We start from the raw sequence: 26,174 nt of genomic DNA, 5'->3' as shown, positions 1-26,174 counted from the left end.
GTCTCAAGTTTTCATGCCAGTGAAATTACGCAGAATCAAAAATAACAATAAACTAAATAACAGCAATAAAACCACAATTAAAAGCTTTTTACTGTATTTCTGCAGCTGCAGGATCCCCATAAATTAAACGTCTTCCTACCTTAAAGGTGACGTTGCGTAGATCCATGATGCCGACACTCATGTCCTCCAACATGGCCAGCTCCTCTCCTGAGCGCACACACGTGGTTAACACAGAGAATCTGATTAATCTCTAGCTGTTGGGGGTTCAACAGTGAAAGAACTGTGTCCATGTGTGTGTGTGTTCGTACCGTAGGTGCTGAGCAGGGACTCAAACTCAGCCAGCAGGCCGATGGTGTACAGCTGTCGGAGGAATCCGTTATCACGCAGACAGTTCCTCAGTTTGATAATGAAGCCGCAGATGAGAGCGGTGAGCTGCAACACACACACACACACACACACACACACAATAACATCAGTTCATATAACAAGGCATGCTGCTTTTAATCATCTGTAGCTGTTTATAGTCTGTTTGTGTTGAGGTGTCAATCACAGCTGATTCATGCATCCTTAAATCTTTTATTTTAATCATTTTTGAAGTTATGTTTTTCTTCATTTGATGCAAATGATTTTCAGTAAAATTATCCGATACGTTTTGTCATCGTCTATTGAAATCACACGGTTTTATATTTAGACACGGTGAAGCTCGGCTGCTTCTGAGACGATGTGAGTGGATGCATGTTGTTGGTTTCTGTGCATTCATGTGTGAAGGTTTCATCTGTAAACGCACGTGTTTTATATAACGGGCTGAGAGAAGCACGGGGAGTCAGAATTGTCTGGTTATGTGTTGTTGTTGAGTGAAATGCTCAGATGTTTTGGCTGCTTCATACTCAGTGTGGTATTGCACTTTGATTATTGCACATTGAAGAAGAGGAAGCTAATCCCCGGGGATGAAATTTGAAACTGAAATTCAATTAAAAAGCCATTTTGATTTTGGGACTGCAATTTCGAATTACTTTTTAAATCACTTCAGCAGCTCTTTTAATTACATTTATTTGTTTAATCTTGTTGTTTTTTAGTTGATTGCAATGTTTGTACGCTCTACCTTATCCTTTTTAACCTTCACTGTATATTTGACCTGTAACTATGTGGTTTAAACTCAATGCTGTTGTAAAATACCGACAATAAACCTGCTGTGTAAATATAACTGTTGTTGTAACCGAGCAAAGACAAGAATGCACTACCTGGACTTCCTCTGTGCACACATGCTTATTTTAACTTTGGCCCAAAGAACTAAACGTCTGGAGAGTAGGCGTGCAGGGGTCTGCAGGTGAAAGAAATCCTTTCTTCCGTCTGACTTTCACCCTCCGGTTTTGTGATATTTACAGATTTATGAACTCTCTATCGATTCCCTCGCTGTGAGTCATTCGAGGATGAGGTGAACTGTGCGCGTGCATGTCTGAGGAAATATGCCGTCACTCTGCGTGTTTGTTCTGACCGTCTGGCAGAAGACGACGTCGCGGCGGTACTGCAGCGACAGGTCCATGGCTATCGTCGGGGCGCTGTCCTGCATCAGCAGGAACACCATGGACTTCTTGGCCTTGTCGCTCATCATGGCGACGCACTCCGTGAGCGTGGTGAGGAGAGGAAACAAGGCCTCGCTCCACTCGCCTGGAAACACACATGCAGACATAGAAGAGGTGGGACAATACAGAGGTCAGACTAAACACCAAACGCACGATGAGTTTTAGTATGAATAATGCCACATAAAGTGAATTCATAAGTTAGATCATTTCTTTAAGAGTTGTCAAGACAGAAACAGAAAACAGATGGAACAGAGAAGCAAGAGGAGAAGCAGAAGCGCTGATGGAGATCATACTCCACTGGGTAAAGCTCCAGGACATTTTGAAGTTTCTTTACAAGAATTAAATTCAAATAATAAAATATAAACGATGCCCTACATTTCCCAACTGGACATTTTCCATGAATACGACAACTTCTAATAAACCATTTAAAAAAAATAAGAAATTAAACATTTAGTAGTTACTTAAATATGTCAGACACTTTATTACGCTCTAAAGTCCGAGTTCATTGCCATTTCCCACTGAAAATCACAGTTCTTGGTCCAATATTGTGATGTTTTGTTCACGCTAGAACAGTGTGTTAAGTTACTCTTTATTACAGAAAATGTGCATAAAAATAAAGGAGTGACTTATCCAGTAATCACACGAAAAATGTGAATCAGGTATATTTTTTATATTTAATGTGCAAGTTGAAGAAAACTGACTTATTTTGTGGCCAAATCTCACTTGATATTCAAATATCTGCTGTTGAACCAGAGTCCTGGAGCATGGGAGGGATAGCAGCTCTTACCTGGGTACGCCTCCTCAGCACCGGGGCTTCCATCTGGAAGAGGGGATGGAGGTGCAACGTGCATGATTAGCGGGCGCTGTAAGCCACACAAGGCAGCAGAGACACACACAGAAAACACTACAAAACCAGGGTCAAAGGTCGATCCAAAAAACATTCAGCTTAGAGTATAAAGCGCGTTGTTTTAGCTCTTGTGATTGAAATATAAGGTGCGTAGTAGTAGTCCTTTTTTCCTGCTTATTCCTCACCACACTGCCAGCTGATTGCAGCATTTTGAAGTCAAAGTTTGGATCGACGTGACCCTGGTCCAGTACAACATGCAGAGTCAGCACAAAATATCAAATACAACCGCCTTCTTCTGAACATTGTTGACAGACCCAAAACACAACAACAAAGATAGCACACTAAACAAAATGCTTTACATTAGACAATAAAGGGGAGTAATTGAAAAATACCAGCTTTCCTTTAAGTAAAGACAATTATCAGAAGCTGACCTAAAAGCATGAAGTAGAAGCAGAACAAAAATGAGAATCAAGTAAACCTACAGAATTCCTGTGCAGAGGAAAGGGCAGGCAGAGAGGAAGAGGATGGTGGTGGTGGTGATGATGATCGTGGAGGTGATGATGATGATGATGATGGAGATTCCTGTGATGTACTTTCTGGGTTGATCCAGAAAGCTCGTCTTTTTCCTTCATCTTTTCACAGCCACACACAGCGTTGTTAATTCATACTCTTAAACGTAGAATTTATTATATTTCATGCACTATAGTTGTGTGTGTTACCTTTCTTACAGACGCCGCCCTGCAGGTCAGATGGGGTACTGTCCTGACTGCTGACGCTGGGCCTCCTCTCCTTCTGAAGCAGCTTGCCCACACGCTGGATGATGCACTCCAGAGACTTATCCACATTCACCCAAACCTTCTCCTGAAAGGACATAAGACACCAGGCGATGTGAATCTATGTTTCAAAGCTAAAAGGCCTAATGAGAGTAATTACAGCAGGGAAAAGACCTGAGCCAGAGGGGAGAGAAGATGCATAAGAGATGAGCTGAATCACATCAGTATGCAAAGCAGAGAGCACCCCACAACTTTGCAGAGCTCCGACTCCATTACATAACCACAAACTCTTGCCTCAGGCTGTCTGGGGACATTCTGAGGTTATTCCTCACGAACTAACTCACCCACTCCTCTTCATGCCAGTCCGCGTGCAGCGAGGTACGGCTGTTGGAACCGCTCCACTTGGCGAGCAGCGTGTCCTGGTCGTTGCGCAGGACTACTTGTTCAGAGTCGGCGGAGGGAGACGCTTTGGAGGCGATGTACTCGGGCCGTGCTGCGTTCAGGGCCTGAATGGCTGAAGCCAGCAGCTTACAGTCGCATACCGTCACCAACTGACGAGTCTGAGGGGGAGAGGAGATATCCGGTACATCTCACCAGGCCAAAATAACACGGAAAACTTCCAAACTTAAGTGTTATGAATGATATATGGTGTAAAACCTTATCAGCCAGAATAGCGAGCGTCCTCTCTAGTCCGCTGGCAGACCGGTCCTTGGCGGCTCGGGAAAGCCTTTCTGCGTAGTAGCTGACTTGAGTCTTCAGCGTGTTGATGTGGGCGATGATCTCTTTGGCTCGGACGATGTCCTGAGGTATGTAGACGATGGACTGTGAGCTGGAGAGGGCGCTGCTGCAGAAAGCAGAGACACGGGGTTTCAGCAGGACACTCTCTTATATCCTCAAACCGTAGAAAGCTTTTTACGTCTACGTCATAGCATTTGCATGCACATGCCTGTTCCTAACAACGGTCCTATTCAGTGGCTCCGCAGAATGCTACAGGTAAACACAGACACAACAACAAACTGTAATAAACAGGACTACGAGTGATACCGCTCACTTTACAAATTCAAATAGATCTTAAACGTTCTTAATGTCATCTTTACGCGTTTTCCAAGTGGAGATATTTGTTTTTGCAAGACGACAGATTTGACTGAATTTACAAAATGAGCGGTATTTCAACACACTTTGTGTTCCGTGTTATTAGATATCTGTGTGTGCGACATATATTTTAGTTACTTCCAAACACAACACTGTTAATGCCAAATGCGTCATGTGTCATTATTTGTTTGCGGTTAACAGAAGCGCATTCAGTCGCCTTAAACCGACTTCACAGGTTCATCCAAAATGCTTGAAAATCACTAAACATTGTCGTACGGCTCAGAGAAACAGTGAAAGTATTTTGATGTGGTGGTACAAGGCAGTGAGAGACAAACAGTGTCGGAAACAAATGAAGACAAGCAAAGCAGTGCAGCAACTCACCATTCCTCCTCATAAACGCTGATCGATAAAAAGTAACAAAAATAAAATTAAGAGGAAGCCATAGAACTGAGTTAATGCAATAGTTGAAGAAACAATGCATTCATCATTTATGTAAAAATGACTCCGGCGCAGCCAAATCAAAAGAGATACATCTTTCATATGGATCAAATGTTTAAACAATTTGAAACAACAGAAGTAAAAGAATGAATAAATCAACAAAAACAGCAGATATCACTGTGGTTGAGGGGGAAAAAACATGCAAATGCATTTTGTTTCCTCTTAAATCATCATCGTTGATCTGTTTTCCAAGTCTGTCTCCTCTGAACTTACTGTTTCTTTGCCTCCTCAAACTTCTGAATAAGTTTCCTCAAACCGCTGTTTTTAAAACCCTGGCAGTGAGCCGCCGGAGCTCCGATTGTTATCACGTCGTACGTGTGTTCTGGAGGGGGAGAGGAGGAAACCACGTGTGTGAATAAGAAGACAAGCGGTACGTTTGTATCGGTTCGCCCATGTTCTCGTGTCTCACCGAAGCCCAGCTGGTCCTGAGCCCTCATCCTCTGCACGTGTAGGTTGGTTGGCATGAACTCAAGCTTCCTCTCTGCCTTCAGGTTACTGGCTTTGAACGATGGACCTGACGTGAAGACAGGAGGAGGAGCGGGGGGGGGGGAAATAATCACATGTGACAAACGGAACAGGAAACATTGTTGCAGCTTGTTTTAAAAATAATGTTTTTTATCTTTTCACGCAACAAGAGACGACAGAGAAGCCTCTAACCTCTGTAGTCAGTGAGGTCTGACAGCGTTTCCTGGTATGCGAGTATTATGGTCTGGTACTGCGAGACAATCTGTCGCCTGAGATTCTCCCAGCAGGGGGATAACTCTCCCAGCTCCTCCAGCTCACACACCCTGGAGAGTAGTTAGGAGGAAATGGGAGTTAAGCATCACAGAGGGGACTAAAGATCACATGTTGTTAATGCAACAGAACTCACGCTTCTAAACATCTTTAGATGTTTGTACCTGGCTGCGTCCTCCTCCAGCAGCAGTTTGACGAACTGTCTGGGGATGTTTAGTGAGAGGACGCTCTCCGCCATTTGCTCCAGCACGCGTAGGTGGTTCCCATCAGTCGTGGGGAAGCGGTACATCCTGGACATCGTGCCTCCGAACACTGACGACACAGACAATGTAATTAGCCTGGATTAGGCTTGAATTCACTTTAGTTGGTTTTTGGTAACCAGTATAGTAAGTTATAGTTACTTAAACATACTTTACTATACAGAGTGAAACAATGATTACATGAAAAGAACACCTAAAGAAAGAAACACTCGTGAAAAGCATATTGTAACGTTGTAGAAATGTAATGATACGCTTCAAACATTTGTGTTATTTTTGGATCAGAGGTAATCAGATCCCTCCCACTCACTGGTGACGATCAATATATTTCTACCAGATAATAAGATTTATGGTCTGATGTATTGGTAAACATGGTGCCATGCAGGTTTTAAGAGGTAGAAGATGGAAAGAAAGGTAAAAAATCACATCTGTAATATTATCTATACACAGAACAAGGATGCTCTCTCAGGCATGTGAACGCAACATACAAACTATGTATGTTTAGCTAAACATAAACAACTAAACTCACCACATTGCAAACACTTTATTTCTCATTTCTTAAGTGCTATTAACTCATAAAGTCAATATGGATGCATCTGAAAATAAAGAGCTGTCCTACCTGAGCGCAGCAGGGTGTCTTTGCATAGCGAGGCGTACTTTATCCGGACTCCCATGGACTCGGTGAGGCTCTCGTCAACAGGCAGCACCGTCTGCAGGACACACACACACACACACACACACACACACACACACACACACACACACACACACACACACACACACACACACACACACACACACACACACACACACACACAGTCATCAAACCGCCTCCATCTGCCTGTTCAATCATTTAGGCCTACACTCACCTCTACAGTGCTCCTACACAAACCCAATCCACTAACATAAGTCATTCTGCTGCCACGTGAGGCTGTGTGACATGTTCATGATGACACAAAGAGGGTTAAGTGACTTATTGTTGGATTATAAAGCCGTACACACGTATTATAAACAGGAAGTCTCAGAGACGCACATGAAACACATTTATCAGTGAGGAGATGACGGCTGTCAAATGCGAAATAACTAAATACAGAAATGAAATTTACCCGTCCGTTGATGCTGTCTGGCAGGCGGCCGACCGACATCCTCTGATCCGCTCTCTCCTCCATCTGCCAGGCAGTGATGGTGATGTTCCCCACCCGCTGGTTCTCTGCTGATCTGTCCATTGAGCCACATTTACTTGATTTCCTTCATATGAATATATACACGAGAGATACAACCTACACTTGTTTTACACAAAACTGAATATAACAGAATGATTTACCAAGTTTTTAAGTAGCTAAAAGACATGGGTTACAGCAGTTTTTATGTGTCAATACCTAAAAATAATAAAAAAGCCTTTTCTTTTAAAAATACAGCAGAAAGAAGCTGGAAGAGAGTGTGTGTGTTACCTCAGTTCGAGCTGTAATCTGTGGCTCCTCTCTTGCAACAACTCTTTAACAGGAAAAAGTGCCGAGCCCAACAAATACATCTAAAACGAGACAGAAAGAGAATATCGATTAGTTCACGTTCAGCTATTTCCTTATCTCTTCTTATCAGGTGTGAACTCCAGAGAACAGATGCACAGACGAGTCAGTGCTTATCTGTGCTGAGCTGCAGAATCTTGATTCACGTGTGTTTCGCGTCACAAAAAGTCAGACTTAAGCAAACCGTTTCACCTTAACTCAGAGTGAAATAATTAAACATAAAAGCTAAAAGCCGTCTGAATAAAGAGCCGTCCCTCTGAATCGTACCGTGCCCTGCGAGCGGTCCTTGACGTCGTAGACGGCCACCTTCACCTGCGTCTGCTGGTTGATGTTGGACTCCTGGAAGAAGGCGATGCTGCTGAGGAAGATGGGGTTACTGGTGCCCTGTGGACAAACCGGTCACACCAGCATTACTTCAAGCAAACAATTCATCGGTTCATTACTAAAGCAATCAGCAGATTACGCGATAAATAATCGTATATGTGCCACATGATGGCTGAGGGGTCTCTAACTGCCATAACGCTGTGACTTTAAGGGTTAGGAGTCTAGAGAGTCTGACCTCGATGACTTCGGTCTGGGCGTGTTTGGTCCAGAAGGCCTGCGGTGGTGTCGTGCAGCTCACTGCTACAAAGCTGTTGGGTTTTCGATCCAGAGCAGGAGTCAGCAGGTCTGTGCAGGCTGGATGAGAAACACGAAATGAGCCAAGAGGGATGACAGATACCCAATGCTTTCGGAAGATTATATGTGCAGTATTTCAAAGACAATAAATGATGAACTGGTGATAATAACAATAATCAATGAGTCTCTCATTAGCTAAAAGACTAAACTGTGTTACTCACCCACACTGAACTCAAGCACAGGCTCGTCTGGGTCCTGACTGTTTCCTGGAAAGCAACCAACAAGTCACAACAACATGAGATGCAAAAGAAAACAACTGCAGCGTGCTGTGGTGGACAAAACGCCCTGCACACGGAGCTTCTGATACACACAAATAACTACAAATAAAATCCAACATTCACATTTCAAAATACCACAAGGCAGTTGTATCAGAATTACTTGGTGCTCAAAGCTTCTAAAATGGTATTCACATGGGAAACATCTCATTTACATAAAGAATAAGATGCTCCTCACCTGCGAGAGCCAAGCCGATCATCTCGCTGGACAGCTCGAATGTGCTGGCCCGGTACACCGACCACGGCCTCTGTATGCGGGAGCCGCGCTCGCCGCGCTCTCGGACCCCCGCCATGCCTGTCCGGGACGAGCGGGCGACGGCAGGAGGCCTGAACACACACCCTCACACACGTGGTCACACACTCCCATGTGAGGTGACCCTCTTTCTGCGTAGATCCACGGCTGCTCCAGAAAGTCGTTCGTCCTCTCTGGATGACAAATGACAGGTTGGATTAAAACGAAGTGAAGTAAAACGATCTTCATCTGCACCTGAAAATGTGCAAACGTTGCTTTATCCACTAATTGTTCTGAAATGCATCAAGTGAAGCTAAACAGTACAAACGTGGAGCTACAAGCTTTTAGTGAGGAGGAAACCAATTTTCTAGGATTCCTTTTCATCTTCTGTGTTCATTCAAGAGCCCAAAATTTCAGATATTGCAAATATCTGTTGCATGAATGCACAAAGGAAGCTTTACTGGCAGCATATTTGTGTACAGTAGTCAATATTGGTGTGAAAAATCCAGTATCAGTAAGCAGTAGTGCTAGTTATAGTAGTCAAAGAGGTGGAAAGCCTCGTGTATGGCAATTTGTGACACAAAACGGACGATGTTCACCAAGTGCTACAAAAAAAAAAGAGGAAATGTCGCGGCTGAAAAAGGCAAAAAACACAAAAACTTGCATGTATTAATTCTTATGAATTCATGTGGCATGTGAATGTGTGAAAATGAAAGTATGAGTAAAAGAGAAATAAGGAACAAAGATCAGAAAGTGAGACCGGGTATAAAACTAAGCTTCAACTGCAACGCACAAAGTCAAATAATCTGTATTCACATTCACCTCCTACACAGTCTGCAGCATTTTCTTCATATTCCGACCACTTGATTCCTTATTTTACATCTTATATTTAAAGTTCTGTTAAACTATTGCTTTGCTAGAATAATAAAGTACCATCTTACTGTCGCATCTCAAATGAAAGACATTTTACAACAATTAGAATGAATGTTTTGGAGAACATAAACGTCAAAATAAAGTTTTAAAATCCATTGTCCAGAGGTGCAAACACATATCTATGGTTTATATATATATATATACACATACATACATAGATGTAAAGTGTGTATCTGTGGAACTGGAAAACAGTTGCTTGCTTCAGCAGTGTGCAGATTTGCATCAGTGTGCGTCATCCCACATAGAAACTTATAAATTAGCATTTTATGTGCCTATTTATTCTCACCATATGACGATGTTGCTAAGAGACTGAAGGTTTGTCTTTCGGTCCTCCACATTTTATTGTATTTCTTCCTCCTCGTTTTCTTTGTCTTTCTCTCTCCTCTACATCCTCCTCCTTGTTTTAGGTGTTGCTCCCCCAAATCTATCCCCTAATTGTTGCCCGGCCACCTGAATCTTTAGGAATCTTTTCCCCTGAAGTCTTCTTTAGCCGGTGGAGAAGCTCTTCTTCCACTCTTCACTCTATCGCTCCCTCTGTCCCATTTTGGTGAAGAGCAATTAGCCCATTTGCAGCAAGGCAGCAAACGCAAGGGACAGGAGCTGGCTGTGGTCTAGTTCGACAATATGCTGGAGTCTATTCTGGTAGATTTACTAGAGATAAATGTGTATCAATAATTCAGGTTTAGGTCATAGTTACTCGGTCATTTGTATTGAACCGCAGCTTACTTCCTGATTCTTGTATTCCTGTTTTGACTCTAAATGATGTATCTTTTACAAACAGAGTGATCTTATCTGAATTGTGGTTCTGGGTTAATAGTTGGTGGCCTGCTTCCTGATATGTGGTCCACACCACTTACATCTGCCCTACATCTGTCGATGCAAACCTGAAGTCCTTTCTGGATGGAGGAGAATCTACCGGATTAACATGAGAATTACACTTAATTTGTTTGTCTCTGCCTTTATTTTCAATACATATGTTAAGTGGTAGACTCCTTCACTACGTTTCATCATTGACATGTTTATATATTTAAAGAGGGATAGAGAGAGATTGTATTACAAAGTGTTGTGCAGACGGGTGCAAAGCCTTAAAAACACGTTAATGTGTCACCCCAACTGGACTTCCTGGATTGTGTTTCATGCATCACACAAACACTTTGCACTGTTTCAACACAGCTCAAACCTCTGCAAACACGGATCACACAACTTTCTGTCATACCCAAACATCTCATTCCCACTACAGCAGCAAACAAACGAACGGCGAAAGATTAAGTTAAGTCTTCTCTCTGCACGTGACTCAGGTATGGAAACAACGAAAAGACTGCAAGACAGCACAAAGAATGTCTTGAGCAGGCGGGAGGGAGTCGTTAGTGCGGTTATTCAATATTCATGTAACAACGTGAGACACTCAGTCATCAGCCTGTGGGGCCTTTTAGCTGAGCTGCCTGAGTGTTGTGCTGATGAGCAGAGAGGCAAAGAGAGCTACAGCAGGAATGGAACTAGAGGTAAACACGTGCACATTTATGGCATTCGTGGCTCTGGTTCCTCTAATGTTGATATATAAGCTCCTGCTAAAATAGGATTCCTAATGCAAAGACCTGCAGCAGGCAGAGACAGCTACTAAAACCTAAGACAGGTTCAAACCCACAGTTCTTCTCCCTTTCGAGTACTTACAGGAGTTGTTTTGTACCTGTGTGTCTACCTCAAAAATGAGCAGACTGGATGCGTCTCTGGTCTTTGTTCCCGAACCTAGAAAGAACTTTCCAGCGTCTCAGCCAACTGGAGCTACATTTTCCACTAGCAAAGCCAAAAAAACACCTCGGTTTAAGAGGGGCTTAAGACGAGCTCTTGCTTCCAAGTTTCCTTATCAAAGGTGGGTTTCTGCGCATCACGCCGACGTCCTGACTATTTAATGTTGTCGGTGCAATAAAGGAGGAATTTGACTTATTTGCGCATCATGTATTATTCTGAAATCGATAAAACATATTTTTCCTGCTAACCCTGAGAAATCACAATAACACCATCATGTTTCTATCCTGACCGGCAACAGATGACAGACGTAACACCTCAAATGAATTCAGTCATTTGGCAGGCCTGGGGTATTTACTCTGTCTCCATAACAGTCCAGTGGTGCCAGAAAATAAAATAGCACGAGCAGCAAACGCGAGGAAGTTAAACTGAGCAGCACAGAAACCTCACTGAGGGGGAAAAGCCGCCATATAAGGGAGCTCCAAATTTAGCCTGGCATGTCAGTGAATGTGTGTGTGTAGGTCTGTGAGTCACATGAATTGGGGCGCACACACACACACATTGTGTAGGTCACAGTGAATCTGGTCCAGAGCTCCTGACACATAAAACCCAAATCCAGGATTCACAAAGTGGATTCTGGCTTATTATTAGGAGAATAAACAGGCTTAAAGATCCATTAACAACAGCACTTATGGAGGGCTTAAAAAGGTGAATTTGACAAGTTTTATCCTAAAATTCCACGACAAAAAACACTCTAAAATATAAAGAATTCAGTCACCAAAAGGACCTGAAGTACCCTAATCTGGATAATTGCATTAGAAATCTTCTTGTTTTACATATTTAGCATTCTAAAGTTTAGAGAATCTAGAAGACAAGACAAGCTTTACGAAGGTGAGCCATTAATAGCACAGACAAGACCCTGCATGTAAGGCCATTACATGTAAGCAGTGAAAGGATGTCGTAGTTTGTGATGGAAATGACCTGAAGTGTATCTTGTGATGTATGTGGGTGTGTTTGAAGCTTCTGTCTTAGATTCAAGACGGACTGGGTGAAGGAGGTGCGTGAGAGTGAGAGACTGGTTGACCATACATGGTGAAACCACCTTTTACAGCTTCTCCTTCAAGAGAAGGCATCACACCACACGTGTGTGTGTGTGTGTGTGTGTGTGTGTGTGTGTGTCTCGGGTCGCATCTCCTCTCAGGACTTCTTCTAAATGTGGTTCTTCCTTGAGGCTTTTCATGCAATATGCAACAAAAGGAAAACCCCAAAACAAAACAAGTTGAGAAGGAGATGAGGAGAATAATTTGGGAAACTGTGATGGGCATTTCTCACTATTTTTAAATATTATATTAAGCAGTTTTTTTGTTAGTTGGGCTCAATGATCATTTTCTTTATCTACTCACAGTCTATTGGATGAAGGAGAAGAGGAAGTGAGCTGATCCAGGTTCAGTGAGGACCGGCTAGCAGAAGTTCACAATCTGAAAAGAAACACGAAACGGCAGGTTTTACTTCTGAAAGTACATCTTGTGTGTTTCTGCCACAATCCATACAAGAAGGTTGAGATTTGAACCAAAAGTTAATCACGCTTTCTAAAATGCATTACATGCTTGTTTTTGTCTGTTTGTCCACATCATTTTATCGTTGAATGAATAGAAGTGGGACATTTGTTGGTTGACCATTATCGCTTACTTTCTACCACAGTAACACAACTAAAAATAAAGACGGAGGCGTGGTTCTTTCAGAAACAGATTCGACCCCGTGGGTCTCTATAGAGCCAATAACAGAGGTGTTGTCTGTCCCTGTGTGTGTGTGTGTACCCTGTGGGATCGGCATTAGAATAAAGCATGAATAATTTCTTTAGAGGGACGCAGCAGCTGAAGCCCTTTCACATGAAAATTAGCATCGCCCACAGCCTCCGACACACACACACACACACACACACACACACACACACACACACACACACACACACACACACACACACACACACACACACACACACACACACACACACACACACACACACACACACACACAGTTTCACCCCCTCACTTTCAGCCACATCACCAACTATCTAACTTCTTGGACTTTAAATACACTGTAGAGCTGCAATAAATCAATATTTTGAATTAATTCAGTTATTGTAATATCAATGTAGCTCATATCTTAACTACATCTTTCTCAGATACATTTACACCAAGCAAGATAAATGTATATAGCTCTTAAATCTCCCCAGTTTACATTGTTAGCATTCACTCTAATAAATGAGTTTGATTAAGTTATCAGTGTCTCTTTCTGACCAGCTTAAGTGAATGAAAACGTTCTTACCGCTAATCACACCCTGCAATAAAGTCACACTGCCATAGTATTAAATGTTCTTACTTCAGTGAAGAGTCTAGTACAAAAGGAGAGTAAAAGCTTCACTCAGTGTGTGTGAAACTGCTTCTTGCTCTTCTCACTTCCTTCTGTTGTTTCAGGAAGTGTCTTGAGCGAGTCGGCCTGCCGACAGCAGTAACCTTCAGTCTGTTTTTAGACTGTTGCACAAACACCTGGCTGCATTATTATATATGGCTGCTGCATCGACACATTCAGAAATATCTGTACCGTCTGTCTACTTTGAGCTACACATATTGTATATCTCTGGACAGTACATACAGGTTTAAAATCTTTTAATCGGACTTAAACTTTAAGCCTAACACCCAGTCTTAACTTCCAAACAGTCGTGTAAAGACGTGAGGACCGCTCTCAAAGTCTAAACCTCAAAGATGAGGAGAAACTCAGCCGCAACCGTACGCAGGTCCAAACCACTTCCAACCTTCTTTGGATAATTTGACTTGTTTGCAATATAGATCATATTGTTTAGAGTATTTAGCATCATTAGACATTTACTTGATACTAGCAGCACTATTATCAACCTCATGTAAAGAGTGAAAGTGAAACTGAAGAGGAATACATTATTTCAACCAATTGTTGGATTCGCGACAGTACTGGCAGCTTTAAATGCCATGAAAAGCCACTAAACACAGAACTGTAACTCACTGCTGCTGCTGGGGGATTCCTGCCACTGACCATACCTGGAAACAAAACTGATCAGAAGATAAACTGTCTGAATCTGTTCAAAGAGACGCGGCGAAAGCAGAAGTGAGCTGACATTCAGGGTCCAGTTAAGAGTCTCTCTTCGACTCGCTCTGAGAGAAAACTGCAAGCACCACTTCCCACAACACGAGGGAAGTAATCAATGATATTGATTGTTGCCCAGCGAATGTCATTCAATTTGCAGGTATTTGGTCTTTACACAAAATTTTTACCTCAAGATGAAAAGTCAGAGGATTTAAAAATTGATCCTAAAGGAACACGAATGCCTGTAATCAATAATCATCGCAAACAATTGAAACATTTCACTCTGCTCTGGAACAAAGTGATATTTGCTGTATTTCAAGGTGTTACTTGAGTCAAACAAGTGAAAAGTGAAACTATTAAACCCAACTAGAATCGGTATTTTCTCTTTGTTAAAATAAGATTTTATGGCTCGACAATATGCCAGATTTAGTTTGTTGTGAGTGACCTCGTCTGGTCTGAGGACGGATCAGCTAATGAATCATCATGAGGAGACAAACACAGAATAAACAAAATGGGGTGACTCCAACCAATGAGTCACCGCAATTAAGTCACAGAGTTTCTTTAGAAAAGACAGGTAGAATGGTAGAAAGTTTGAAATGCTTCTTGTAAAACGTCATTAATGCATCACATAATTCAGAAGAGGCTGCCTGTCTCATTCTGGACTGTAAATGCTTTTACAAAAATGAAGCTTCTTAGAATGAAAGCATTCAAACAGGTCTGCTTCATGTCTCTGGTTTGCATGAGATGCCATCATAAGAGCATCTGTTTAACGTCACAGGAAAAAACAAAGAAACAAAGCGTAATGTGTCACACAAACGGGCACACGCTCATATATTTACCAGGCAGCCTTTTCATCAGAAAGTAGAAACCACAGCACACCTTCCTGTGCACTGCGCTGACACGCTGTAGTCAAACAAGGTGCAAGTTACTGAAATAACACAGCAGCAGCAGCGACTTGTTGGTCAAACTAGCACCGCACCGCTTTGCAATTCATCTCAGCAAGAAATTCTGCAATTGGTTAAAAGACAACCCATTAGCATCCAGCATGATTGTGCATTTTCTCCCAAATGCCCACACACAGCTCATAAGTCATTCTCAAGACATGAAACCAGAGTCACAGTTCAAATCCTGGTGGTGGTCAACTGTGCCTTAACCAGATGGCAGCTTGAGTTTACACACACATACCCGAGGACGTCTGCTGCCGATGGATGTAAACAAACCGACGCTGCAGACGGCGTCACGAGGCAGAGACTGCAGCCAGCCGTCTCTCTCTCCTCTTCCTCCGGCTTTCCATCTCTCGCTCTCCCTCACTCTTTACTCTCTCTCTCTCGCTGCTTCACAAACATTCGAGGCAATTAACTCTTTCTCTGCCTGATCTGCAGCGATCATCTCTTCTACCAGGGATTCACCAAACACTGAACATTATAACCTTCATGGAGGGAGGATTTATTGCAGGACTGTCATATTGGACGGCACTAGTTTGAGCCAGCTGTGCCCAATAAACTGGCAGCTGAGTGTATTTGCTGGTTGACAAAATAACACCTGAGTTTTGGTACCAAGTTCGCGTAAAATACAAGAAGACATTCCAGATCTTATAGGCAACTCTAAAACTGGAAAAACATTGATGTAAATCAGGAGTTATGTAATCATCAAATCAGTAAACAAGATTACAAACCTGACGTGACATTTGATGCCACCTTCTTGGTATTTAACAGATACTTAATGGACAAGTTCTTGCTGTGCCATCCATTTGGTGGTCCTATCTTTGCAACACACACACACACACACACACCCTTTTGATGCCGCTCTATTTTCCCCCAAAGCTCATCAATAATTAATGTGACTATTGCATGTGAGCATCAGCAGAGCAGTGTGTCTATCTGTGAACTGATGGCTAAACCATCTCCACTGTACGCTTTTGGAGACATCCACATTGCATCCATCTTATGTTTAAATAATTAAGCATAAAGTTGCCAAATTGCATGAAAAAATGTCTTCCTAATTTGAGTCTTGCACATTTATGTATTTCTCGCAATTTAGGACATTTCTTTTGGAACAAATGACAAAAATACTTTGATTTTTGTTGTTGTATTTGTGGTGATGGAACAATCTGTTGTCCTCCTTGTGTATACTGTGATTAATAACTTTATTTTCATGTGTTTCTGACTTCGTATCTACATTTTGACAGATGTTTTGCTGCTTCCTGCTCAAACATGGAGGATGAGACTGATGGGCTCATCAGTGTCTTCCACCTGAACCGGCTCAGGTGTCAGTTATGTGCTTTCTCTGCCTCCATCTTTTCAAACCAGACGGGAAACGAGACCAACGGCTGACGCACGCTCGCTGAAAAATGTCTGCATATGTGTGTGACGAGCGCAAGAAAAGGCAAATACAGAGGGAGACACAGATGAGGGTGAATCAACAGGCGTCTCTTGAGCCGAGTGGGTTTGATGAGTCACCACAAACGCACACAATGGAAGATATGATGGAGACTAACTATGTGATTTCAAATCAACTCACACTTCATCAATACCGGTCCGACTGGTGATAAACGATCAAATATGCTTCACCTCCCACCTGAAACCTGCTCAATCAAGCCAATTAACAGAAGTCAGTAGAGATGAAACAAAAAGTAAACATTTCCTGGTTCTGCGTGACGAAGAGAAGGATTTATGTGGAGATGCCAACAGTGGGGTTTTCCAGAACTACAGGGACTACAAAACAGACGCAGAAAAGGTTCAGTTGGATGGTGCAAAGCAAAGATGCAAACTGACTGCAGAAAACACAGTGATTCAGTGGATCATATAGAGAGACTGCCATGTTGTATTGAGAGAAAGGAAAGAGAGAGCATATAGGCACCATAAGTACGTATAATCCCCAAACATATGACTTTAAATCAAGTCATGTGATGACACCTGAGGCAGCTCTACTCTCTGAACAAAGGCAGGGAAATAGGGCTGCCAAAGGTTACATTTAACTCTCAAACGATGACATTCTTTGAGGAAAAGCTTCACGAAACTCTCCCCTGAAGCTCCCTCTCCTCTTCAAAGAGCATCATCAGCTCGTGGAGATCGATGTCCAGATGACCTTAACTCTTGCACAGCGAAACTCAAAACCACTCTGCAGAGACTGCAGTGAAATGTGTGGACAAACATGCAAACAGACTCAGCACGTGTGTGTGTGTGTGTGTGTGTGTGTGTGCACCCACAGTCAGCATCCAGTGTGTGTGTGTGTGTGTGTGATGATTTGTAGGCTTACAGGCTACGAGCAGCCACATCCCTGCCATATCCTGAAATAAGGACGTCCAATCATGACATGGCAATAAATGCACACATTTGGGGTGAAATGCAGACCTTTCCTACAACGTCAAGTTGCGTAATAATAGCCTAACCCTAAAGGAAGCACTTATAATTACACAATAACGGTCAAATATGTCATGCCAGAGCACATTCTGCACATTAAGTGGCACTTAACCCTAATTACAACACGTACTCAGACCTGTTTAGGTGTCCTGCCCTGTTTGTCTGCTGTTCTCAACATTTCCGATGTTTAAGTTACATGCCAAACAATACGAGAACAATATCTGTTGTTTACCAACATGCGTAGCAACAATACCTAGCTAAAGCTTCCGTTGCCAAACTTACTGAACACGTATGAACACGAACAAAGCCAACATCATGCAACGTATTCTGAGTTACAAATGAACCGTAATAAGCCGCTACGTACCGGTCCGGTTGTGCGTGGTGGGGAAATTTCCGCACTGCTCTCTCCTTTCTGGATGCAGTCGCAGTCGCGTTGGTGACGCCCCCCCTGCACGTCGCGTCGGTGACGTCATCACGCAGGCTCGCACGCACGTAGATATTTTTTTCAAAACAAAAGACAAATAAATACAGAAAACGGTTTACTCAACTACTGTTGAAAGATGATACAGTAAAGATGATAGTGAATTTGATATAATGATATAAATAATTTGATGTCCATAACTGTTGCAAAGTAGAGTTGACTTCTATCGCCATCATGTGGAATTAATGTGCTATTACACGTTTCAATACTGGCGCATAAACCTGCTGTGTCCATGTTCGTTATGGTTCATTTAAACACTGATTCACTGTAAATTAAAATATTTGGATTTTTGTAATATCAGCAGTATTGCCCAGCTGTTTTCTAATTGTGTCACTGGGGACATGTAGGCCTGTTGGGTTACACCCACAAGGAAGGGCACATTCAGTGGAATATCAAGCAGGTTCTGCAACAGTTGAAACCAGAATAGAGTTGCACCTCAAACAGGATCACGTTCAGATTACTTCAAGAAGGACTTTCGTTTCATCTAAATAATACTTCAACATGTCTCCTTTTTCAATTGAGACTTTGCTATTTAACTGCTCTGGGCATGGACTGCAGTAAAGGAGTTTTTTTCATGGCAACAGCCTACTGAAACTGCACGATAGACTTATTTTTAATGTCATGGGACATCTGTAAGACACACTGGAACTACTTAAGATCTGTGTTGACCAGTGGAAATGGGGGCCTCTGTTTTGTTTGAAGCCGGGACCGAGAGAGGAGCGTTCTACATGCTTCTACTCCTCGTGCTCTGCTGCTTTGGAGGAAAATGTGAGCTCCAGGAATCAAAACCCTCAGCACAGACAGACTTCCCGGGTGTCGAACCTTTCCACAACGATTTCGATGAGCCCCAGGCCTTCCCCGATGAGGAGAGGGCCCACCTCCCGATGTTCACCATGGACTACCCTCGGATCCAGCTCCCCTTTGAGTTTACACTGTGGGTACTGCTGGCCTCTTTTGCCAAAATTGGTAAGTGTGGATGAATCACTTTGGTTTGTATGACTTTCTGGTAGAAAGGAACAATTAAAATACTGTACTTAAGTACATTTTTGAAGTACTTATACAATATTTATTTACATTTTCTATAGATTTACTCTGTAGATTCTGATCAATAATACAATATACAATCAACTAATGAATTATGATGTAACATTATTGATGAAGATAAAACTTTATTGATCCTGATCATGATTATATACTTTCACTTTTGGTACTTTAAGTATACTTTGATCCTAATACATTTGTACTTTGAATACAGTATTTCTACACTAAGGTGTCTGAGTACAGCAGATGTTGCTTTGCATCACAGCAGCCTTAAAAGTCCAGAACATGAGTCCAATCTTCTCATTGTCTTCTCTGCAGGTTTCCACATTTACAATAAAATCACCATCTGGATCCCAGAGTCCTGCCTCCTGATTTCCATCGGCCTCATCGTGGGCGCCATCATGCACTCGGTCAAAGAGGAGCCCCCCGCTGTCCTCAACTCTAACGTCTTCTTCCTCTACATGCTCCCGCTCATCGTACTCGACAACGGCTACTTCATGCCCACGAGGCCGTTCTTTGAAAACGCCGGCACGGTGCTGTGGTACGCCGTGGTGGGAACCGTGTGGAACAGTGTCGGCATCGGGATTTCCCTCTTTGCCATCTGCCAGTTTGAGGTGTTTGGAGTTCAAGATATCAACCTGCAGGTCAGTTAAATCCACAGGAAAGGTCAAAGGTGACGAGCAAGTTTGTCTGTATTTAATGCAGTGTGTGCGATATTTATATATGTCGTTTAGCTTTTATTTGAACTCATCTGCTCATTAAGGCCATGTCATGTGATCAAAAGCTTCCTTAATGTCTCAGAAAATGATGGTGCATGCACTGTAAATGTGAAGTGACGGATGAAGTCTTCTTCTCCTTTTGTTTTTCACTCTTCTTCACTGCAGGAGAACTTGCTGTTTGCCTCCATCATCTCGACCGTGGACCCCGTGGCTGCTCTGAATGTGTTTGACGACATCGGAGTCAATGAGCAGACATACATAATCATATTTGGAGAGGGACTCTTCAACGACGCTGTCACTGTGGTGAGTACAGGATACAAATAGAACACTAATAAGATGGGTGTTGTGGATATTCTAATACCATGACACAGGTACATATAGTCTTTCTCTCAGAGTTTTGTGTGCACAGATTTGGGAGCCAAGTTGCCTTTAACGTCTGCTGGCACTGATTGTCTTCAGTTGCATCATGTCTCCAAAAGAGAAGTGTGGATTAAAAGTGTCAGTGTTTCCAGTCCATTGACAACACTTATGTTGGCATATACAAGCATGAAGACAGTTTCAACATTAGTTTAACTGGTTCAGATTCATGAGTGGTTGAGCCTGTTTGACAACAAGTGTGTGTGAACAGCAGGAACCCTGATCTAAACCTGGTAGGTTCTACTCATTTCTTTATCTGTGTGTGTCCCTCCAGGTACTTTACAACATGTTCACCTTTCTGGCCGCCATGCCCGTCGTTGAATCCACTGACGTGATTCTGGGAACGGCCCGGTTCTTCGTGGTGGCGGCCGGAGGCGTCCTCTTTGGCCTCCTGTTTGGATTCGTGGCGGCGTTCACCACGCGTTTCACCCACAATGTCCGTCAGATCGAGCCCCTCTTCGTCTTCATGTACAGCTACCTGGCGTACCTGGTGGCCGAGTGTTTTGCCATCTCCAGCGTGATGGCGTAAGTGTCGGCCCAACACACGTCTACACAAGAGGTGGTGGTAGAAATATTCAGACCAGATAACTTTTATTGAAAGATCAGATTCTCTTCAAGCCAAGAAAACGGTTGATAATGTGGCCAACACTCTACTAGGATATAAATCTTTTCCATCCTGTTTGACTCACGGCTGGTGTTTGTGCAACTTGAACAAACCGGCTCCTCCACTTCTCCAAACCCTCTGATTGTGATGCAAATTCAAAGTCAGGTGGCGTCATGTGACAAATGTGTGACTCACTTTCGTGAAGGTTTAAAAGCTGCTCGCTCAATTTGGCTTATTTAGAGCAAGAAGTAGGGCAGTTTCAATTCATTTGTCAACAAATATAACTTGTCCAGTGGGCACTAATACATGGAGGCCAGTGTATAAATAGATAGCAGTTACATAAGATATGTCATCATAAACGTCATTATTGCTGACAAATACGTTAATGACATTTAATATATCTGCTTATCATATATTTTCCTTCCCGCAGCCTTATAACATGTGCCATCACCATGAAGCACTATGTGGAGGAGAACGTTTCCCAGAGATCCTGCACCACAATCCGCCATGTTGTCAAGATGCTGGCCACCATCTCCGAAACCCTCATCTTCTTCTTCCTGGGCGTCGTTACCATAACCACCGAGCACGAGTGGAACTGGGCCTACATCCTGTTTACGCTGCTGTTTACCTTCATCTGGAGAGGGATTGGTGGGAGTCTTAATTTAAATGTCAAAGAGTTGTCTGTCCCTTCCCCTTAAGTGGTCCCGTTCTTTAATCCAAATGTCTTGCAGGCATCCTGGTCCTGACCCAGATCATCAATCCGTTCCGTACCATCCCGCTCAACTTCAAGGACCAGTTTGGCCTCGCCTACGGGGGCCTGCGAGGGGCAATCTGCTTCGCCCTGGTCTTCACCTTACCCGATACCATCAACAGGAAGAACCTGTTTGTCACGGCTTCAGTCGCCGTTATTATATTTACCGTTTTCATACAGGTGAGACCTTCGGCTGCTTTATAATATTATTCTAGCAGATTTAAAATGCGCTCAACATATATGATTAAATACATTTCCCCTGTATGTGTGCATTTAATAATGTGAAAGGGACATTTATTCAGCTTTGGCCTTTGATAACTTGGACAGTTGAGCTCATTTTTAATAATTGGTCTTTTCAGGGCATCAGCATCCGTCCGATAGTAGAATATATGAACATCAGGAAAACCAACAAAGACACAAACACCATCAACATGGAGGTTCACACCAGGGCAAGTATCTTCCTTCTTCTTTCTTCTTTTTAGTTTTGTCAAATAGTTCATTTGTGAATGATACTCATTGTTGATGTTTTGTGCAGATGATGGAGCATGTCCTCAGTGGTATTGAGGACTTGTGTGGACAATGGAGCCACTATTACTGGAAAGACAAGTAGGACCTGTCTATCAATGTTCTTTCAATTGACACCACGTATTGAATTGTGCAATTTCCTGCAGATTTAGACTAACTAACATTCATCTAGATCAGTTGACAATGAGTCTCTATTGGTTTGTCTTTCCGTCAGGTTCAAGAAGTTCAACGATCGTGTTTTGAGGCGCATCCTGATCCGAGACAACAAGGCCGAGTCCAGCATCTTGTCTCTGTACAAGAAACTGGAGCTGCAGAACGCCATCGGGTTACTGGACTCGCCTCTGGGAGACCTCAGCGCGGCGCCGTCTATCGTTTCTCTGCAGTATGTTCATCAACATGTCCTTATTACTAAACAATACTTCATGTCTATCTGTGAGACCAACCTCACAACCTGGCAACCCAAAAGTTGTACTTATTATTGCATTATAAAAGTGATGTAGTGACTCTGAAACTGTATCTGCCCCTTAACTGCACGAGTGCATCAGCTAAATGCATGAAACTGCATCTAATGTGTCTCCAGCTGATGATGCTGTTTCTCTCATCTTTATGTCGATAGCAATAACAGAACATTCACATTTACATCTGTCTGCTGCTCTCACCTCCTCCTGTCAGGGACGAGAGGAATGACGCGTCTCGACCCAAGAAGAAGTTCCTGGCTGCTGACGTGAGGAAAATGCACAACATCCTGGCAAAGAACATGTACAAGATCCGACAGGTAACAAACACCTGCAGAGAAACCTTTCTGAAGAGGGAATGTGGTGAATTATATTACCTCTGTGTGCTTTTTAATACGACTTAATACCATTTAACCATAACCATTTACCGGTCCCGCTCATTGATGTGTTTTTAATAAGAATGTTATGATTTCCAGACGATGTCTTACACCAACAAATACAATCTGCCCGACGAGAGCCGAACCAGGGAGATTCTGATCCGCCGCCACGCGAGCATCAGACGCAGCCTCCGTGCTGAAAGTTTCCGTGAGCTGGTGGGTTTCTGTTTTAGAGAACATTAAGTATACATTACTTTCACCCCCACCTGCCTGACCTTCACTTTTCCTCCGCTTCCAGCCTTCACAAAACCTCCCCAGGTCTCAGAAGTACTACTCTCTCCAACCTGGTGGCAATCTGGAGACCGCCTTCCCTCTTAGAAGACGAAATCATGGTGAGGACTTGTTTAAATGACCTGGTTCAAAAGAAAACTAAGTGAAACAGTAGATAACATATTTGTGTTAGGTGGAAGTGAAGACATGGACCATCTCTCAGCCCTGACGCCGCGCTCCTCATCCCACTCTCTCGTCCCCATGAGGAGGTTGAACACCATCAACGAGACTGGAAATGCAGGGGAGCAGCCAGCCGCTTCCTCCCAGCCACACTCACCACCTCCTGTGGATGCTTTGGACATGAGGGGTCCTGGAAGTCTGGAGGGTTCAATCTTCAGAGGCAGGAAGGCACCAGTTCCTGCACCTAAGAGGCATCTTTCGGATCGGATAGACAGAGAGGAAGACCTCGTTGACTCTGAACGTGCCGGAGAAGCAGTGCGACCACCGCTGCTACCTCCACCACGTGACTGGGAACCTGAGAACCCGGAGCCCAGAGAAAACGAGACACTACTTAGGGACTCGTCACAGGGGCCTCGAGGCTCAGGGAGATCGTGACGGACTTTTCCAAAGAGGAGCACGAACTATTCTTAATAGTTGAGATAAAAACTAAAAACACAAAGGTCAAATTATTTTTGTATATATTTTGAAAAATAAATATTTTTGAGTAGTATTTCTGTTTACGTTGCATTTTATTAGTTAGTAACAAAGCATCATCTTTTCTGTTGTTTACCTCAAGCAGTGACATTATTTCTACCTCCTAAATCAACTAATACATGATGATGTGTTATTCATGCTTAAGCTGCAGTAATTACTGCAGTGATATAATATATATTATTATGAAATTATTCTGCATGTGAGTGCTCTTTTAGTACTTTTAGTACTCTACGTATCTTATCATTGTGTTGTATTTGCTTAACCTTCAGTGTTACATTAAACAACAGAGATCTCCTTCAGGATATGGATCCAGTGAGAACCTGATGCATATGGACGTGGAGTTATATTTCAGTATTGTATTCTATTGAACCAGTACATTTGAAACTCAGGAGAGACACAGAGCACTCTCTCCCCTCGTTTGCTTTAATGTCTTCTTTTATTGTTCCGTCCGACTCTCTGACGGCCGTCCACACCCAGCATCATCTTTCAAAGTTTACATCTTTAAATCTTTATATCAGGCACAGAGAGCGAAAGATGTCAAATGAATTATTCTGCATACAGTGCTGTGTGACAAACCTGTTTATGAATATTAGTCTCTGTATCTTGAACAATAAAAAAAATACGGCAGGGTGCTGCACGAAAATAAAACAAATTTGAAAATATTAACTTTGAGTTAAGAAATGTCTTGATAAAGACATTTTTACAGTGTACTCATGATTGCAGGAAATTAAAACATTATATATGTCTTGTCATTGATTGTGTAAAGTGTGTACATTAGCTAACAAGGAACAAAAGTACATTCATTTAAGTGTAAACTCTCCCCAGTGGCCTGTAGCCTCGTTACTCTCACTCACTCTGCTTCCTGCACAGTCGCTCTGATCAAAGACGTTCCACTGTGATTAGTTGCATTTCATTATTTACTGAAAATCACCACAGTATGAAAAAAATAACTCGTGATAAATGCACAAATCTGAAATATCCTGATTAGTGGAACTTATGTAGATAAATATGTCAGATAAACGGGAGGCGAGTGTTTATTTCTATTTCCTGTGTACAGACATTTTCCTTCCATCTGTTCATTTTTCCACAGTCAGATTTCTCAAGGTTCATCTTAACAATGTTTCAACTAAATATCCACTCTTTTACATTTCTCCTTCTATTTGAGAGGAACGAATCATGCAGAGTTTCATGTAAAGTTCTGCAGTTTTAAAGGATGAATAAATGAGCTCTTAACACAGAAGTAGTACTTAGAAATGTAAAGGCCAGTCATTCATCAGACTCATTCCAAGAAGGAATTAAATTACTGTAAATGCTGTATCAGCAACTTTGGGCTCATTTCCTGCCAGTTTTTATACATTAACTCTAATTAATAACTCCTGATGTAAAGATCAGAGAATCATAATGAATGCCTTTATTTGAAGAAGTCGCTTGTTCCACACATAACAAATTAAAAAAAGATGAAGTACAGTAAACACACGACTTATAATAGACACATTGAATAATCACTTCTTAAAGCAGGAACACAACTTTACATGAGAGCAAACACACAAGTTTGGGACAAGTGTCCCAGTTCACTTCCTGTCGCAGTGTTCGTGAATGACGTCAGCTTGACAGGAAGTAAACATGGAACCGACCTGTTGCCTAGCAACACAATTCCCTTAAAACCAGAGCTCAGAGCAGAGACAGTTTGAGAGAAATACAAAATGACCAATCAATCAGCTCGATACAAATCAATAAATAAAATCCAATAGAAAGAGTCTCTAATGTCGAAAGTGCTGAATAAAAGCAATCATACTGCACAATAAATATGATTAGTGGCATGGGAAATATAGCCAGCTCATCAAATATAAATCACCGCCATACATTTTTAATGGAGACAACATTTTACTGTAACAGATAACTCTGATTCTGGGAAGAGGGCTGAAGACTTAACATGCATGCACACATATGGATGTGCGCATGAAGCACAGTCACAACACATTTATTCTTACTCAATCAATGATGGCATTACGAATTAAGTTGTGTTAAGTCATGTGAACATTGTTAAATCGTCGTTAAATATTTCCATTTTCTGCTGCTTTATATGTCTCCACTGCGTTTATTTAACTTGCAGATTTAGATTAATAATGCAAAATATAGTCCACAGATAAATTATGATGCATT

General features: G+C 42.4%; 2 protein-coding genes across 4 annotated transcripts in view; one reads left to right on the top strand and one right to left on the bottom strand.

Annotated features, from left to right (window-relative positions):
- The window catches only part of LOC306715503 (inositol polyphosphate-4-phosphatase type I A-like), a 28,198-nt gene extending 10,108 nt beyond the window's left edge, over positions 1-18,090 (bottom strand). For 2 of the 3 annotated variants that reach the window (XM_079185898.1, XM_079185896.1), the window contains exons 1-21: positions 18,022-18,090; positions 12,579-12,653; positions 8,443-8,690; positions 8,151-8,195; positions 7,871-7,989; positions 7,579-7,695; positions 7,237-7,316; positions 6,892-7,003; positions 6,405-6,495; positions 5,693-5,840; positions 5,451-5,581; positions 5,203-5,307; positions 5,007-5,115; positions 3,861-4,047; positions 3,548-3,763; positions 3,150-3,291; positions 2,913-3,062; positions 2,371-2,403; positions 1,496-1,668; positions 309-432; positions 140-207 (exon numbers count right to left, since the gene is read on the bottom strand). In XM_079185898.1, coding sequence (XP_079042024.1) covers positions 140-207; positions 309-432; positions 1,496-1,668; positions 2,371-2,403; positions 2,913-3,062; positions 3,150-3,291; positions 3,548-3,763; positions 3,861-4,047; positions 5,007-5,115; positions 5,203-5,307; positions 5,451-5,581; positions 5,693-5,840; positions 6,405-6,495; positions 6,892-7,003; positions 7,237-7,316; positions 7,579-7,695; positions 7,871-7,989; positions 8,151-8,195; positions 8,443-8,557 — 2,265 coding nt within the window. In that variant the 5' untranslated portion in view covers positions 8,558-8,690; positions 12,579-12,653; positions 18,022-18,090. The remainder of the gene's footprint in view (positions 1-139; positions 208-308; positions 433-1,495; positions 1,669-2,370; positions 2,404-2,912; positions 3,063-3,149; positions 3,292-3,547; positions 3,764-3,860; positions 4,048-5,006; positions 5,116-5,202; positions 5,308-5,450; positions 5,582-5,692; positions 5,841-6,404; positions 6,496-6,891; positions 7,004-7,236; positions 7,317-7,578; positions 7,696-7,870; positions 7,990-8,150; positions 8,196-8,442; positions 8,691-12,578; positions 12,654-18,021) is intronic. The other variant, XM_079185897.1, reaches the window with a different exon arrangement.
- A 482-nt stretch (positions 18,091-18,572) lies between these two features.
- Positions 18,573-24,729, top strand: LOC306715126 (sodium/hydrogen exchanger 2-like). The gene is made up of 13 exons (XM_079185370.1): positions 18,573-19,104; positions 19,498-19,823; positions 20,064-20,201; positions 20,590-20,840; positions 21,350-21,567; positions 21,651-21,850; positions 22,030-22,119; positions 22,206-22,276; positions 22,410-22,577; positions 22,868-22,970; positions 23,127-23,243; positions 23,326-23,419; positions 23,491-24,729. The coding sequence occupies exons 1-13, from the start codon at positions 18,816-18,818 to the stop codon at positions 23,910-23,912; spliced, it is 2,487 nt and encodes an 828-aa protein (XP_079041496.1). The 5' UTR covers positions 18,573-18,815; the 3' UTR covers positions 23,913-24,729.
- Positions 24,730-26,174: the final 1,445 nt, after the last annotated feature.

The sequence above is a fragment of the Pholis gunnellus genome, assembly GCF_910591455.1.
Source record: "Pholis gunnellus genome assembly, chromosome: 24".
Taxonomy (NCBI): domain Eukaryota; kingdom Metazoa; phylum Chordata; class Actinopteri; order Perciformes; family Pholidae; genus Pholis; species Pholis gunnellus.
This window is presented reverse-complemented; position numbering and strand designations above follow the sequence as displayed.